Source organism: Callospermophilus lateralis, chromosome 13 (assembly GCF_048772815.1).
Source record: "Callospermophilus lateralis isolate mCalLat2 chromosome 13, mCalLat2.hap1, whole genome shotgun sequence".
NCBI lineage: Eukaryota > Metazoa > Chordata > Mammalia > Rodentia > Sciuridae > Callospermophilus > Callospermophilus lateralis.
Window position 1 is genome coordinate 60138624 of NC_135317.1, and position 16557 is coordinate 60155180.

Here is a 16557-nt window from a genome sequence, read left to right on the forward strand (position 1 = left end):
TTGGACACAGTACCTGTTTTTTATTAATTTATTTTTATGTGGTACTGAGGATAGATAGAACCCAGGGCCTCACACGTGCTAGGCGAGCATTCTACTGCTTAGCCACAACCCCAGCCCTGATTGTAATGTTTAATGGGAATTGATATATATAATTGTTGTTCCACAGCAGATGTAGCAAAGCAAATATAAAGGAAGCCAATCAAACTTTGGAGATCTCAGCTAGCTGATTTTGACCACCCACCCACGGACTTTCCTCAGGAGGAAAGCAATTGAAAATATAAGCTTTTACCAAAGTTTTTTCTAAAGAGCAACTTGAGTGCAGTACCAAGTTACCTTTGTGATCATTATTGCAATAGTCGAAGTTCAGAATGATAATGCTAAGGTTCTGAATGACCCTCAGTCATTAGCAGAAAACTGGTTCTGCCTTTCAAAATATTCATTGAAAGTGTGGCTTAAACCCAAGACTTCACTTACAAACCCTTAGAAAACTTGAATAGACATTCTTTGAATGGCCTTCTGAAGCTTCATTATACCAAAATATTTCAATTTATTACACTGCATAGCAAAAACAGTATATTTGGTTTAAAGTACAAAAATTCAGGTGGCAGAGATCAAGATGATAAGTACAGAATTTAAAATTAAGCTTCTCTATCTTGCTATCTAGTTCTATACATTTGAAATTAGTTTAGATTTTGGGGGACAACTAATTGCATCAAGTGCATGTACTTTTCACAACCACTTCTGACAAAGTATTAGTCAGAGCAAAACTGATTTCAACAGTCTCAAGTGGACCAGATATAGCAGTTTTCTTTCCTAGCCCAGCAAGCCTTAGAATTTTCTATTTTGCAAATGATTGCCTTGAAAACAAAGAGGGCAGTGGATTTTGATTATGTTGCTCCATTGCTTCTTACTTTCCCTGACTTAAAAGATATCAGTTAGACTTCTTGCTTGAAAAGCAATAGAACAACACAATCAGTTACTTGTTACTCAACAATCATTTATTGTTTCTGTGTTCAAGGCACTGTGTTAGGTGCCAGGAGAGAAAGGATGAAACTACAAATAAAAGTGGACTCTGCCCTCCAGGAGCGTACAATCTAGTAGGTGAGATTATTTGCAGGTGAATAACTAATACCAGACAGAGACAGAAAGTACCACAGGAGATAAAGTACAGCAGGAAGCTTTCTTAGTTCTCAACTTCAAAGTTAAGACCAGGTCACGGGAAACTGATTTGGACTCTTAATTCCACCGTCATCTGTGTGGCAGGCATGAAAAGGCAGCTGAAAGTACGTGCTAGGTTCTGGTGAACTGAGCTGCATCTTGGATTTTGGTTCCCCAGTTCTCTCAGCTGAGGTTCCAGTGATTTAGTAATGGTGCCTGCTATCACTGAAAGAATGCCAACAGAAAAATGACAATACACGAATTAAAATACGCACAGGAACTCCTCATGGTAGTGTGCACTGGCTGGGTCCTCAGTACTGCCTGAGGGACATGGGAGAGTGGGTAAGGGAGAGCGCTGGATTTCAGATGCTCATACTTAATGAGATATTGGGCAATCTTTAGGCCTCAAGTTTTAAGACATTAAAACAAATGATCTCCAAGGTTCTCTGCAACTTTCTCAAATCAAAAAATATAAATTAACCTTTAGCATCTTAGCCATAGCTATTTTAAAGTCAGTGCTATTGTCCCCTCTTTTTCATCTTTCATAGAAAAGCCCCTGAAAAAATAAAAGCTAGATCTCCTCCACCCCTTTCTTGACTTTGATACAGACAAGCAATACAAGAAAAGGAGAGTTTTTATTTTTTTAACTAGTTAATGCTTCAGAAGTAAATCATTCCTGGTTCTTTGAATAGGCACCTATTTGCTCAGCCCCGGCACCTTGTGCCACATGTGGAATTGCAGTCCCAAAGTTCTCAGCCATGTGGGTTTCAGTTTGGGCTATTAAGAATACTTGAATGAAAAGGCGAAAGATTTTGGTCAAAAGTTCTCCACTCCTTTGAGCTACTTTAAGTAAACCATTTTCTCTCAGTTTCCGGGATTTAAATTTGCCAACAGCTTCATTGTTTTAAAAACTTGGGCAGAACACTGAGAGGCACTGGTAGTTAGGGAGGATTATGTTTTAAACAGAAAGTGCTTCCAAGGGAAAAAGTTAAGAGATGCAAGCAAAGTAATTTCTGTTACAGCTTCTTGGCCCTTTGCCTAGCAGAAATAAGATTACCATAAGGAGAATTTCTGTGACTCTTCAGAGGCCAGCAGGATCAAATTTACTTTGCCTCTACTTCCCTCTTCCTTAAATGTGTTTGTTGCCAGAGCACCACTTCTATCTCTGAAACATGGTCTGTTTGCATGGGAATTTAGCTTAGTGGCTCCCTTGCTTCTATTTCAACCAAAGCTAAAGCCGAAAGTCTATGCAACATTAAATCTTTTGGGGACCACAAGGTGTGTCAGCCACCCAATTCTGTCATGCCAGAATAAATAATCCCTTTGGACTCTGTCATAGAATAATCATGGTTTGCTTAAATGCCAACGCTTAAGATAGCAATATTAAAGCATAAGCTAGGCCTGAATGACCCACCAGGCTCATTTGACATCATGAGAGCTGAGAGACAGCTGGGGGCAACTGATCTCAATGTGGCAGGGTTTACCAACAGCGCCAAGAAACTGAGTTCTGTTAGATATTGCTATGAGCACGAAATGGCTTGTATTGGTTCTCAGTTCACAAAGTAGTCAGTGCAATAAGAACAGAAGAAATGCAGTTAATCCCAGCACCAAGCAGAGCACTAGTAGGCTCGATTTCACTGACAAAGAACAATTCTTCCTGCTTATAATCTTATAGAAGATTCTTCTACCACATCACTTCTCCAACCCCATTAAATAAAAAGAGATCAAAAACAGTTGAATCAATTGCAATACAAAAATAAGACCCTGCAAGCACCAAGGAGATTGTATGAGTTTGGGGGTGATTGTGGAGACAGTAGCTTTTAAATGAAAGCTCCTGATAAAAATCTTGGTTTTTTAAATTTATTTTCCCTTTCTATAAGCAAGAATTACATTGTATCTGGGCAAATGGCTTATAATATTTCACAAATTCTGCAAAGAAATATAAATTTTTGAAATGTCATTTTCTATTAATATACTTATAGAAAGACTTTTAGCTGACAATCCCATAAATCTTTAAGACATACTATTATGAAGTTGCCACAAATAGGCAAAAAGGGTAGGTAACTTTCTTTTTTTCTTTTGTCCAGATTAACAGTGTTGTTTTATATTCTGACTCTTCAGTAGACTTGAAGACAATCTGGCTTATCAAGTATTCCCTTTTAAGGTGTGTCCTTTATTTCTTTGGCATGCAAGGCTGACAGGACAGTCCTACTTCTACATACAAATAACCTTCTTCAACACTCAGATGATAAAAAACACCTTCATGTGTTGGGGTTCAGGCTAATGTTGAGAACCAGAAATCTACAAAAACTCAATTCATGTTTTTTAAATACTTTATATGGTAAAAATACAGCAAAAATAGTATCTTGTTCAAAGACGAAAATATATACTGCTATGGTCACGGTTCTAAGGATGATGTAAGTAGTCTCTGGCTCCTCAACTGTGCACTGTACTGTAGGTTAACTCCAACCACAGCTTCTCCGGCTTCAGTCATTTATCAAAGCTAAAATCATACTGTGAAAAGAAGAAATTAATGTTACTAATGTTTCCTTTTTAGAAATGTTCCTACAGTCTGGTCTGTCCAGACTTCCATCCCTGAGGGTCATCAAAGAACATTCATTTGAGTAGAAGACAATCATGTTTTACCCAAAAGGAAGAATATTTATACTAGGGATTCTTGATGGTCTAATTCTTCACTAAATAATAAGTAATTAGGGGTGAAGGTGGGAGTACAACCTAAAAACAATATGGGAGTATATGTTTAAGAAAAAAAAAAATGAGCCTATATGCAGGGTGGGGAACACCCTTTAATTATCTCACCAGGTCTTTGCACAAACTATTGCTATGCCTGGAATCCCTCTGCCCTACTCCCCGACCACTCCCCCACACACACACTTGGGCTTCCATGACCAGGAAGGTGCTCTGAAGCACCTCCTGAGGAGGCCAGCCTCAGACCAGAGCAGTTGCATGGCTCCTTCCATAGCTCATCATCTTGCATGCTCTGATCTATGAGCTCCTCCAAAATGAGAGCACGATCCCAACACCTGCACTTTCACATCCTATGTGACACCCTAGGACAGCAATTGTGAAGCTCAGAGCTCTCCACTGCAGGGATTCTGCATTGCTCCTTTGTGTCACTTGCAGTGCTTTACAGTGTCTGACACATAGCAATCATCCAGTAAATAATCTTATTAAATCACCTCAGTTGAACAATGATAAAAAACGATCCTTTCCTTTTATTTATCAGGGATCAGACTTGCTCTGCTGAGATCAAATGACTAACATGCACAAAAATACCCTTATGATACTAATGGTATAAATGATTAGTTCTCTAAATTTAACCATATTAAATATACACAATGAACAGCACAGAATAATGGTAGTAGCTGGTATTTTTGAAAGACTTTTGAGCATTTACTATACACATCAATATAAATCTAAGTGCTCTACATGCACCATCTCACTTAGTCAACACTACAATTCAATGAGGAAGGTATAAGATCCCATTTTCCAATGAGAAACTGAGGCACAGAGAAGTAAATATACCTGCCCCAAGTCACACAGGAAGTGGTAAAGCCCAGCACCTAACTGAAACTTAAAGGCATTAATTTCACCATTCTCTAAGAAAGATGAACATTTTTTTTCTTTTTTCCAAAACTTTAGTTCTATTGAACAACATGCCAGGTGTGGCAGACAACAGAATCAGAATAGGAGCAGCATAAAAACTCTGCAATAAAAGCTGGTAATTTGATAATAAAATCACTTTAAAAAATAGCAACCAAAACCAAGAAAAAAAGTGCTACAAGGTCATATTCTAAAACTATTCTCTTTCATCCTGATCCCTGTAACTATGAGTGACACTAAGGGATGGGTAACAGCAAAGTGACTGAAAATGACAAGCTGAGAGGGAAGAAGAAAGAAAGAAAAGAGAGAGAGAGAAACAAGGAAAGGAGCAGCTGCCAGGTACACCAGTTATACAGTTTGCTTATCCTTCATTTAGTTGTAAAAAGCCATATCTTAAAACTACTACTACTTTCCTGGTGCTGGGGATTCAACCCAGACCTTTCACATGCTACAATTCTACTGAGTGTTGTATCACCGAGCTACAGTCCCCCTAATGGCTTCCCAATTCCTCCAGCCTGTTTTCCCATTACTTTAAATTCAGTGACCAAGACAAAGAAACTCTTGTGCATTTTTAAATCTCAAGACTTCAGGTCTACTAAGCCATATGACTGCTCCTCAATTCTATGTTTATTCTCAAAAAGCCTGTCTATAACATGACCCCAAGTAAGCTCACACTCCCAAGATGCAGGGAATGTCTGCTCAAGTTTACTCTCCAACAGTGTGAAACCTTCAGGGGAGAATGAAAAAGGATAACCTTAGCTATACCAATTCCACCTAGTTTTTTTGTTTCTATTACTTCAGAAACAAATACAAAGAAACATATGACAGTAAAGATACCTTCCCATAGTTTGACCTAAAAAAATGAAAATATATGCATCATTGTATTCTTTTGTTTATTTTCTTTTTTCAGATGGGGGTCTCACATGTTGTCCAGGCTGGCCTCAAATTCCTGCCTTAGCTTCTGGAGTAGTTTGAATTACAGGCACACACCACCACACCCAGCTTGTGTTCTTAATATTAAAATTGTTTGACCTTTAATTTCATCTTTAATACCTAGATTAAAAATTAAGCCCATTAGCACTAAGGTAGGGCACAAGAACCAGAAACTGATAGCAGTGATTTCTTTTGCCCTAGTTTTCAAAATAAAACTCCAAAAAAAGCAAATAAAATGAAAGGTGAAAAGGAACTGAACTCTAACTTTTTTCTTTTTCTTCAGTACTGGGGATCAAACCCAGGGCTTCATGCATGCTATGAACTAATACTGAACTATATCCCGGTCCTAAACTTTTTTTGAATTGGGGAAGGAGGGGCTAGGAGTTGAACCCAGGGCACCATCCCTCTGAGGTATACCCCAGTCTTTTTGATTTTTTTTTAGACTGAGACAGGGTCTCACTAAGTTGCTAAGGTTGGCCTCAAACTTTCAATCCTCCTGTCTCAACCTCCCAAATCCCTGGGATTACAGGCATGTACCACCACACGCAGCCCTAAACTCTAATTTTAATTTATTCTTTACTAGTGGGTAGATTCAACCCAGTAAAGGAGGTCCATAAGGCAGCTTTGTCAGGCACATGCCTGACAAAGCTTATGACTTTAAACTATTTCAGATAAAAAAGCATTATCTCCATATAATTGCTATTAAGAATCTTGTAAGGTAAAAGCTTAGTTTAGTATAAATTTTTCCTAAATAGTTCTTATGCTTGTGCAAAACATTAAAATTTCAAGGGCTAGAGGTGTAGCTCAGTGGTAGAACACTTGCTTAGCACACATAAGACCATGTGTTCAAGGCCCAGCACCACAAAAAAATGAAAATTTTTTAAAAAGGAGAAAAGTAGAAATGATCTAATTAAAGATTTGATACTAAAGTTAAGCCTGATTTCTAACTTCCTACAGGCTTAATCAAATCATACAGTGGCATTTTTTTCCCTCCCCTTTGCTCTGTTCTATAAGTCTGAAAGGAAAATGTGGTATGTTCATCTCTAAAACATAAGGGAATAAATTTACGTTTTAAACAAGACTATACAAGGCTTCCAGTGTGTGACAGTCAATTCTTCATATTAATTCTTACTTGCATATATTATAACTAGAAGACATACAATTAGACCATTTAGAATCAAGGAAAATCAGCATCACATCTAAATTCCTTACTGCCAAGAAAGATCAGCCCAATTTGATGTAAGTTGTTGAGATCTGCTGCCAGTAGTTTAACTCCCCAGACACCCATAAGAGGGATGGTCTCTGGGGGTACATATATTAATGCTTGTGATAGGTGAAAGCTGCTACAAGTAACCCCTCACAGCTAAACACTAGGGCAGGAAAAGAATAGCCAAGACAGGGGCTAGAGTTGTGGCTCAGTGGTAGAGCACTTGCCTAGCATGTGTGAGGCACTGGGTTCGATTCTCAGCACCACATATAAATAAATAAATAAAATAAAGGTCCATTAATATCTAAAAAAATAGCCAAGATAGTTTTAAGCATGTTGATAGCCTCAATGACTAAGGAATAACTACAGAGTAACTCTACTATAGACTAAATAGAATGCTGATTCGATAACACACATAAAAGAATCTACACAGCCACATAAGAAATTCACATAAAACCCCCAAAGTTATGCAATATCAATGCAAAATCTTCTACTATAGTAATAACTTATCCATCAAAAGCAGACATGGCATCTAAAAAGATGCCAAGAGAACTTTAAACTCACCTATAAAGATACATGAAGAAACAGAGCAAGTGGAAACCAAGCTTGATCATGGCTTCTTTCATGTGTGACTTCAGTTGCCCTCGATTGTGTATTTCCGTTGGATCAAACACTCCCATGTTGCCACTTGGCACCATAATAAAACTGATAAATTAAAGGATATACACATTAAAAAGAAAATCAAACTGTTAGCATAAATATTGAAAAAAAAAACTAATAATAATCAACCTTTAAATGTGAACCCATCACTGCAGCTTTTAATTCAAATCAAATATAGACAGAAATGGTGTTGTGGGCTACCACTTAGTCTTCCTCTGGAAATTATAATACTGTTAATTTTTAGTGTAATTTTTTTTTATCCTCTGAAACAAATACAGTAACATTCTATTATCCATCTCCTGTAGAAAACTACCAAACCAGTCATCCATCCCTACAGCTCTTTTCCAGTATACAAAGGTTAATGGAGGCTCTAAAACCAAACTAATTTCATCAAGTTCTTAGAAACTTCTTTATAGGATATGGAAAATTAAGAAAACTGGATTACTTTGTATATGTCTGGGTTTCAACATCCAGACTGTGCTATTTGTGTAACATACATGTTTTAACTCAGCACTGTTTATGATCTCTTCTGGCTTTCATGTCCAAGTTTCTAGGACAATCTGATTTCCTCATTCTTGCTACAATGAATTACCACCTCTGTGAAATGCAAAGGCCCTTCTGAGCTCCACAAATCTTAAATTCTCTCCCAAATCCTAGTAGCACACCTATACTTATATATCCAGAGAAGTCTCAAAGAGTCTTATTGTTCTCTGACTTCCAAGTTATCTAAGAAGAGTGTCACTCTTTTTTTTTTTAATATTTATTTTTTAGTTTTAGGTGGACACAATATCTTTATTTTATTTTTATGTGGTGCTGAGGATCGAACCCAATGCCCCGCGCATGCCAGGTGAGCACGCTACCACTTGAGCCACATCTCCAGCCCCAAGAGTGTCACTATTTTTTCTTTCCTTTTTTGTTTGTCCTTAAAACTTCATGTAGTTGGGCATGTTGTTGCTAAATAGAAAAGCCATACAGACTGAGAAACATTTCCCTAGCTCAGGTTCTAGTTTCATTATCTTTTTAAGATCATTCCTGCAAATCTACCCCTTACTTACTTCTACTACCTTCCACTATCTTTTCACATTCTTCTTATGTTCCTCCAACACTTTGTTCTTTTCTATGTTCTTTTTATTATAATTGTACTTTATATCATGCTTAAGAATTGGCAATGAATGGTTTTACACTAAAAAAAAAATAGATACAAATAAAATAAAATCTAAAAATATAGAGGCTGGGCACAAGAGTGCAAGCCTGTAATCTCAGTAACTTGGGAGAATAAGACAGGAGGATGGCAAGTTCAAAGCCAACTTCAGCAACTTAGTGATACTCTAAGCTTGTCAAGATTTTTCCACAATTATTCACAAGACAATATGCTTCATAATAGTACAACTATAAAATTATATCCAACCACTGTTTCTATTATTTTTTAACAAACTTCCTAAATTTATTAAGTCAAAAATTCTGATAAGTCACCTAATTTGCAGGTTTTAAAAATGTAATTTTCTTTGGAGTATTCTAAGTATAGTACACTCTAATTAAAACTATATCTACAGAGGCTAGGATTATGGCTCAGTGGTAAAGCGCTTGCCTGGCACACGTGTGAGGTTCTGTGTTCAATCCTTAGCACCACATAAAAATAAATAAATAAGATAAAGGTATTGTGTCCATTTACAACTAAAAAAATTTTATCTATTGTGTCCATTTACAACTAAAATTTTATGTATTGTGTCCATTTACAATTAAAAAATTTTGTTTGTATCTACAAACAAAAAGGGCTTACATTTTCAGACTTTTGACCATACTTAAAAGAAAATTATACTCAAAGCAATGAAAAAACATTTCACAAGTCTTTAGACATTACAAATAAACATGACATGTAAATTTGTGCTTTAACCACAAGACCGAGACATGCAATTACCATTTGCCCAATATTCCAAAGTGAAACAACAAAATTTATACTGACTTAATAAAGCATTTTCATGGAGAAAAGAAGGCTGTTTACTTAAAAAAAAAAAGAAAAGAAAAAAGTTTAACTGCCCTGACAAAATAGTAAACAAATTATACTTACCGATATATATTCCAAGTAGCAACAGGTAAGTTGAGAAGGAATATGAACCAGTGCAATGAAACAAGCATTAATACAGTGACAATAGTATGGCCAATCAATTCTGGAATTACCCACTGCAAGGAAAGAATACAATATTATGCCCACCACCATGTCTTTCCTGACTATAAATGTTATTTGAAACTAAATCAATGAATGTTCAAAGAAAGTTTACAAGCTACTGTTTCAAGATTATTTTTAGACTCAGATGTCCCAGATTTGCATAGTGTTGACCCCATGCAAATGCATCAGGGAGCAGCTTAAATATAAAGCACTTAAATTTCAATTGTGTTTTGTCCTAAGCAAAGGCTTAAAGTCAATCACTAAGCAGGTTTAAATACTAACTAGAGCAAAAATAGAGAGTATTATTTATTTTCTATTCCAATATCTATGCTAAAGCCTCTTATTCTAATTTGGGATGGTTAATATGCATTTTCAGGTTGCTTCTAAGTCAGAATATCAATCTTGAAACAATTTCCTATCTCCAGAATCCTTTAAAAGCTTACAATATCAGACCCCTACAGAAGTAGTTTTCAAACTCTGGATTTCTTTTTCTCTTCTTCCTTTCTTTCATTCATTCATTTTTTTGGTACTTTTGTGGTATTTTTGATTCAACCCAGGGGCACTTTATCACGGAGCCATATCCCCATCCCTTTTTAATTTTTTAATGATAGGGTTTTGCTAACTTGTTCAGGCTACACCTACACTTGCAATCTGCCTGTCTCAGCCTCCCAAGTCACTGGGATTACAGGTATGTGCCCCTGCTTCAAGCTTAAACTCTATTGATTTCTTGCAGTGGGCTATACTCATCTTTGTTTTACACACAAACACTTACCTGAAACAAGATTTAGGCACTAAGATTTAACCTTATTATGTTTGGTTTACTGACTTTTAACTAAGTCCTCTGTTTTGTATCTTCCCTCAAGAGTATGCCTTACTGGGGCTGGAGATGTGGCTCAAGCGGTAGTACACTCGCCTGGCATGCACACGGCTCTGGGTTCGATCCTCAGCACCACATACAAATAAAATAAAAATGTTGTGTCCACCGAAAACTAAAAAATAAATATTAAAAATTCTCTCTCTCTAAAAAGAAAAAAAAAAAAAGAGTATGCCTTACACCTGACTTGTTCTAAGAATAAGAAAAGACTAATACCAGGATTATATTCTCCAGGTAGGAGCTTGGAAGATTCTTCTCTGGAGTAATTTAATAGATCAAGGAAAAAAACACCTTAGAGCAGCAGTACATGCCTCTAATCCCAGTGACAAGTTCAAAGTCAGTCACTTAGTGAGGCCTTGCATCATAATAAAAAATAAAAATGTAGCTCAGGGGTAGAGGGAGGGAGGGAGGGAGGGAGGGAGGGAGGAAGGAAGGAAGGAAGGAAGGAAGGAAGGAAGGAAGGAAGGAAGGAAGAGCGATAGCATCGAAGAAAAAATACAAGAGAGGCCGAGAGTATAACTCAGTAGTAGAACACAAACTCAGTGTACACAAAGCCCTGTATTCAATACCCAACATCAAAGGAAAAAGAAAAGACTACAGAAAAATTTCCCTGTTGAAAGAGTCTATTACATGTCCAAAACTATGAAAAGGGACTAAACAAAGATATCTAAAGACATACCACTGCAAACTTTGAAAACACTAAGGATAAAGATTCTAAAACTTCTGTGGAGAGGACAGTGGGTAAAAAAAGTGATCATATTAAAAGAATAAAAGGGCTGAGAATGCATTTCAATGGTGAGACGCTTGCCTACCATGTATGAGGCCCTGAGTTCAGTCCATAGCATAGCAAAAAAAAGGAAAAGAAAAAAAAAATAAATAAGAAATCAAATGGTGTAATCCCAACAGCTCAGAAGGTTAAGGTAGGAGGATAGCAGGATCAAAGCCAGCCTCAGCAATTTATTGAGGCCCTAAGCAACTTAGTGAGATACTGTCTCAAAATAAAACATAAGGGGTTGAGGCTAAGCTCAGTTGCAGAGCATTTGCCAAGCATGTGTGAGGCCCTGGGTTAAATCCTGAGCGCCACATAAAAATGAAACAAATAAAGGCATGCTGTCTATATACAACTACAAAAAAAAATTTTTTTTTTTTAAATAATAAAACATAAAAAGGGCTGGGGTGTGGCTCAGTAGTTAAGAGCCTCTGGGTTCAATCCCGGGTATCAAACAAAAAAAAAAAAAAAAAGGAAAGAAAGCAAATGGCTTCAATGGCTTTAGATTTTCCAACTTGAACAACACTAGAAAACCACCAGCAATGTCTTTAAAATTCTGAAATTAAAGTCTTCTCTAACCTAGAACCTCAGATAAACTATCAAGGGTACGGGTAAGATATTTTTCAAACATGGATATTTCAAAAATATCCCATGTATTGTGTGTCAAGAAGCTATTCTAGCAAAATGTGGTAGAAGGGCCAAGAAAAAGGAATACATAAGATAACAAGAATCAGGGAATAGGGGCTGGGGATGTGGCTCAAGTGGTAGCGCGCTCGCCTGGCATGTGTGCGGCCCGGGTTCCATTCTCAGCACCACGTACAAACAAAGATGTTGTGTCCGCCGATAACTAAAAAATAAATATTAAAAAATTCTCTCTCTCTCTCTCTCTCTCTCTCTCTCTCTCTCTCCTCTCTCACTCTCTCTTTAAAAAAAAAAAAATCAGGGAATACAAAACAGGAGTCTCAAAATGAAACTGTGAAACACACCTAGAGAGCAATCAGTCCAGGGGACAGTAAGAGTCTGGAAGCCTTGAACAGACAGGTCCCATGGGAAAAATTTAACTCATAGGTTATTTTAATACATTTTACCATATTGAAAGTAGGGCTTTGGAGATGTATCTGAAGACTAAGTAACAGGTAAATAAAAGAAAAGTAATTTTTCTGGAAAAGATACCCAGAAAAAAAAAAAAAGAAAGAAAAATACTATCACTATCAACTGAGGTTCAGCAATAAAAAATATCTATATTTTTATAATAGTGCATTATGATGTAAACATGGAATATTTCCAAAAAGGAAAATGAAATAATAGTAAAATAGATGTTTAAGGAGTACAGAACAATTAAATCTTTTCTTCCATATTGTGAAGTCAATATTTAAAACTGACAAATCCAGAAATAGTGCAAACAAATGAAAAAGAAACAGAGATATAAATACCAGAAAAAAATAAACTGTCCAAGTATTAAAATCAGTTACCCCTTTAGCAAGACAGGACTTAAAGGGGTCAGGAAGAGACCACTATTTTTTACTATAAACTTTGCAATACCACCGACTTAGTCGTGTATATGTATAACTTTCATAAAAATTAACATTAAAAAACTACTTAAACTTCAAATCCAAGGAGCAACTTTGTTAGTAGAAGAATATAGTAATCTTAAAAGTAGAAGAGGAACCATTAGAAAGAGGGCTGGGAAGAGGGTTGGAGGAAAGGGAGGGCAGGAGAGGGCAGATGGAAAGGTAGATATGATCAACATACAACACATCCATGTTTGGAAATGTCACAATGAAACCCATCAATCTGTAAAATTAATACATGTTAATTTTAACTTTTCAGAGATACACTTTTCAAAAAATACATATAACTTTATTTTCTTCATGGGTCAGAGAAACTAAAGTATACTGAAAATGTGAAGACCCATGAAAATTGTTTTTAGGTCAAGCCAAAAACACCTCTCAAGTATCCTATTTGTATTTGAACTCTCATCCAGAAAGTGTTTGTCTGCTCATTGTAAAATGAATTAGGGACAACTGGTTTCCCTATATCTAGGCGAGTTCTGCAGTACAGAGTATTGTGCCAATATAAAGTTCTGACTATACTAAAAGTAAATGGCCTTAAAACAAATCTAATCAATTTACTTCTGGGCAAGCCACACAAGGAAGGTCTTCTTTCATCCAAAAAAAGACAAACTGAGAATTTTACCCATAAGTGGGAGGAAGAGGTTTAGACACAGAAAACAAAAATAATTATCTTCATAATGAACCTGAGCCCAGACTGAATAATGAAGCTGCCTACTGTAGACAGGAATACACAGAATAAAGAAATGAAATTTCAAGTCAAATCTTATAGCATAATTTTATGATCTAAAATATTGCAAAGCAGCAGTTCTACCAACAGTCTAATGAATATACACTCTAAAATGAACTCTAAAACCAACATGCATTCTAAAATAAAAAATGCATGTTGATTATAATAATCTTTAAAATGGAAAATGAAGAACTGACTTCAATAGCAAAAAGTGAGCAAGGAAGTGTCTTACCTTGTTTAATTTCGAACAACATGATCTAGCATTAATGTAATCACATTCTAAATCAGACAATGTAATTATCTGATGATCAAGATAAGGAATTATACTTTTTTATAAAAATTATGCATTTAGTTTCAGAAAGCATCCGAGTTGCAAGGAAGAGGATGTATCTCAGTGGTATAGCTGCACATGGCCCTGAGTTTAAGTCTAAGCTTAAAAAAAAAGTTAAAATATTAATTCCCACTAGAAAAGTAGTGTTTATTTATGATATATCAAGAAAACGTCTTTGATGACTTAAACTATAAACACCCCATGGTCACATGCTGGCAATGAATATGTATCAAAAATTGGATTACAGGGCTGGGGTTGTAGCTCAGTGGTAGACAGCTTGCCTAACACATATGAGGCACTGGTTTTGATCCTCAGCACCATATAAAGGTAAATAAAAATAAAAGTATTTGTCCATCTACAACTAAAAAATAAATATATCTTTTTTTTTTTTGAGAGAGAGAGAGAGAAAGAGAGAGAATTTTTTTAATATTTATTTTTTAGTCCTGGGCTAGGGATGTGACAAAAATAAATATATCTTAAAAAAACTTTTTTTAGGGGCTGGGGTTGTGGCCCAGCAGTAGAACGCTCACCTAGCACATGCAAGGCCCTGGGTTTGATCCTTAGCACCACACAAAAATAAATAAAATAAAGGTATTGTGTTCAACTACAACTAAAAAAAAATTTTTTTAATTTTTTTAAGTATTAAAAACAAAAAAAATTGTATTACAGCCAGAAGCAGTGACCTACATTTTAATCTCAGTTACTCAGGAGGCTGAGGCAGAAGGATCACAAATTCAAGGCTAGCCCTTGGCAATATTGCAAGACCTGTTTCAAAATAAAAAATGACTGGGGATATAGCTCAGTTGGTAGCATGCTTGCCTTGCATGCACAAGTCCCTGGGTTCAATCCTCCCCCCACCCCACCCCCCTCAAAAAGAATGGAAGCATTATGTCTGGCATGGTGCGCACACCTGTAATCCCAGGCTGAGGCAGAAGAATTGAAAATTAACTCTCAGCAACTTGGTGAGCCCTTCTTAAAAAAAATAAAAAGGACTGGGGATGTAGCTCCGTGGTTCAATCACCATAATAATAATAATTATTATTATTTAAAAAGTGAAAATAAAAAGTTTTCTTTAAGAACAGGGAAGCACTGTACCCTACACAAATAGTACAGTGCTATGCTGCTGAACAACCATTTACTGGTTGGAATGCACAGTTTAAATAGTGTAACATACTGGAGTTTAACATGGACTGACAGAAAAAATGTAAAGTTGAGAAACGACTGGAAACTACATCACATGTAGTCACTGAATTTACAATCTTCAACTGTCAGGGTCAACCAAAATATTCACTGCAGATTTCTTTCTTTTTTTTTTAAGTTGTGAGTCGACACGATATCTTTATTTTATTTTTATGTGGTGCTGAGGATGGAACCCAATGCCTCACTCGTGCTAGGCGAGGCGAGCGCTCTGCCAGAGTCACAGCTGCACCCTACAGATGTTTTTTTAAATACTCCTTCCCAACACTCAATTAAAAACGGCATCGTGAAGGACGCACGTCGCCAGTTTCAGAATGAGTTAACTCTTGGAAGTAAAAGGTCCCCACAAGCACTCAAGACAGCAAGAACAAAGGGGCGGGCAGCGCGGCTGTTGCCGTGGGGAACAACAAGAGGCGGCAAATCGCCGCGGATCCTCCCAGAGCCCGACTGTCCGCGAGAGACCGCCCTGGGCCTCCGACACACTAAAAAAGGGAATGGCGCCGGGGCTCCCCAAGAAAGAGGTAACCTTTTTCTCCCGAGGGCCAAAAGGGAGGCCAAGAGCCAGCCGTCGCTCAGGGCAGGGCCGGTACGGGCGTCGCGGGTATTGCAGTGGGAGGGTGCGATGGCCAGGCCGGGGTGCGCCAGGAGCAAGGCCCGCTCGGACCCCCCAGGGAGGGCAGGCGGCGGGGTCAGGGCACCGAACGGCAGCGGGGCTTCCTTCCAGGTCCTGGGAGCCCACGCCTCCGTCTGGCCAGGCCAGTGCCCCGAGAACCCGAGACCGCCGCCGGGCACCTCCCTCACAGACCTGCCCCGGTGCCCACCGGGCCCACCCTCAGCCCCGTCCTTCAGGCGGCGGGCCCCAGGTCCCCCTCTGCCCGCCTCAGGCAAGGATACGAAGTAGACTGAGAGGAAAATGAGCGCGCAACAATCGAGGAGCGAGAAGACGAACACTACTGCCTCCATCCTCCTCCTCCTCCTCCTCCTCCACCTCCTCCTCGGTCGCCGCCGCTCCTTCCGTCAAACCGGCTCCCGAGCCCCTCCCTCCCCTGATAGGCCCTTTTCCCGGCATGCTGGGGCGTGTAGTCCTCGCCTGCACGGCATGCCGGGAGTTGTAGTCCACTTTTCAAAGTAACCGCGGTGGTGTTAATGCATGCTGGGAAATGTAGTCCAGTGGTACGTATACAACCCAAGAGGTGAGCGGAAATTTTAGCATCAATCTGATTATTTCTTTTTTTTTAATAATAACTTTATTTATTCATTTATTTTTATGTGGTTCTGAGGATCGAACCCAGGGCCTTGCACGTGCAAGGTGAGCACTCTACCGCTGAGCCATAAC

General features: G+C 37.9%; 1 protein-coding gene across 2 annotated transcripts; it reads right to left on the reverse strand.

Annotated features, from left to right (window-relative positions):
* Positions 1-976: 976 nt before the first annotated feature.
* Positions 977-16224, reverse strand: Cnih4 (cornichon family member 4). Of its 2 annotated transcripts, XM_076831915.1 has the most exons (5): positions 16116-16224; positions 13926-13994; positions 9651-9763; positions 7487-7627; positions 977-3672 (listed from the first exon to the last, which is right to left on the reverse strand). In XM_076831915.1, the coding sequence occupies exons 1-5, from the start codon at positions 16182-16184 to the stop codon at positions 3645-3647; spliced, it is 420 nt and encodes a 139-aa protein (XP_076688030.1). In that variant the 5' UTR covers positions 16185-16224; the 3' UTR covers positions 977-3644. The 2 variants fall into 2 exon arrangements, with proteins under 2 accessions (XP_076688030.1, XP_076688031.1); XM_076831916.1 differs by lacking the exons at positions 13926-13994; positions 16116-16224 and adding an exon at positions 10840-10865.
* Between the last annotated feature and the right edge of the window lie 333 nt (positions 16225-16557).